The sequence below is a fragment of the Phalaenopsis equestris genome, unplaced genomic scaffold (assembly GCF_001263595.1).
Source record: "Phalaenopsis equestris unplaced genomic scaffold, ASM126359v1 Scaffold196170, whole genome shotgun sequence".
NCBI lineage: Eukaryota > Viridiplantae > Streptophyta > Magnoliopsida > Asparagales > Orchidaceae > Phalaenopsis > Phalaenopsis equestris.
In genome coordinates, this window is record NW_018216119.1 from 1 (window position 1) to 1,448 (window position 1,448).

The 1,448-nt window shown below is 36.3% G+C and overlaps 1 protein-coding gene across 1 annotated transcript; it reads left to right on the top strand.

Annotated features, from left to right (window-relative positions):
- The first annotated feature begins 684 nt into the window (after window positions 1-684).
- On the top strand, window positions 685-1,023 carry LOC110035113 (egg cell-secreted protein 1.4-like). The gene has a single exon (XM_020739353.1). The coding sequence runs from the start codon at window positions 685-687 to the stop codon at window positions 1,021-1,023; it is 339 nt and encodes a 112-aa protein (XP_020595012.1).
- Window positions 1,024-1,448: the final 425 nt, after the last annotated feature.

The window sequence follows — 1,448 nt, forward strand, 5'->3', positions numbered from 1 at the left end:
CAACTCGTTGACCCGTGGACAGCTCGTTCTAAAAAAAATATTAATAAAAAATATACTCAAAATATATGAATTTTGAAATCTTTATTTTTTAATTATTAAAAATATTTAAAAGCTAATATTTTGTATTTTATATTATGTGATTTCAAATTATTTCTCTCATAATTGCAAGTTCTATTTGTCATATTGTTACAACACTACCTTAAATTAATACTATCTTCTCTCTTTCATAATAAACAAGCCACTTTAGAGTAAACTAAGCTCGAACTCGAACTCAAACTCGATAAAATTAATCATGCTCGAGCTTAACTTGGGAGCCGCTCGAGCCCGATTCCACTCTAAAGTTTTCGCATGTTAACACACTACTTCCTGTCATGACCACATTTTCAACAAACCAATTGTAAGGATCTCAACACTTTTTCTACACAAACTCAAAACTCCTAATTTATAAATAACTCCAAATCAATCCAAAAGCTTTTATGATTTAACGCTCTTAAGTTATCAAACCAATTACTACAACGAAGCCGTAACCATACAAAACCCCCCAACACAATTAAAACTCTTCAAAACAACCGTTTTAAAACCCCCCAACATCAATCAACTCCACATTATATAAATCTCCATTCACATCTCATCTCGCCAACATCAAAACACAAACATACAGCTAGAAACCTCACAGCAACATCAATGGCTGCCAAATCAGCAACAATGCCTTATTTCATCCTCTTTCTCGTCTTCGTCGGCACGACGATGCCGACGGCCTCATCGTTCGATCTCATCCCTGACATCTTGAAGTGCTGGAAAGCCGCGACGGAGGTCGAACAATGTGTGGTGAAGCTGATTCCTTCTTTCCTCAATTTGCACATAAATCTTAGCCAGGATTGTTGCAAGGCTGTTGTGCACATTGAAGAGAGTTGTCTTCCATTTATATTCACTGTGCCGGTGTTAGGACCTGGGTTGGCAAACGTCACCTCGAGTATTTGCGGTGCTTTCGCCGACCCACCTTCACCTCCGGCGGCGGCTTGAAGGAGGTTTCAAGCCTTTTGTATTTTTCATGAAGGTTTAGGGGTTGGAGTTGTGTGTAGGAGAGTTTAATGATGGTTTGGTTTTACCTTATGGTTTAGTTAAAAATAAATTAAGTGGCTTAAGGCTTTAGTTTCACTGATTTTAGTTTGCAATAAGTGTGTTGATGTATTAGGGGGTGTTTGGTAGCATCATTTGAAGAGGATTTGATTATGAATTTAACGTAAATTCAGCCAAATAATAAGATTAATGACTTTATGTTGTTGGTTTTATATTTGACATGAAAATGATGATAGGTTTTGTGTTCCGAATGAATTTGGTGGTGATTATTTATCATATTTAAATGTTTTATTTGGAATATTTTGATTTCTCCTGTGAGTTATTCCCATAAATAGGGACTTTGAGGCCGTATGGGGCAGCTTATAAGT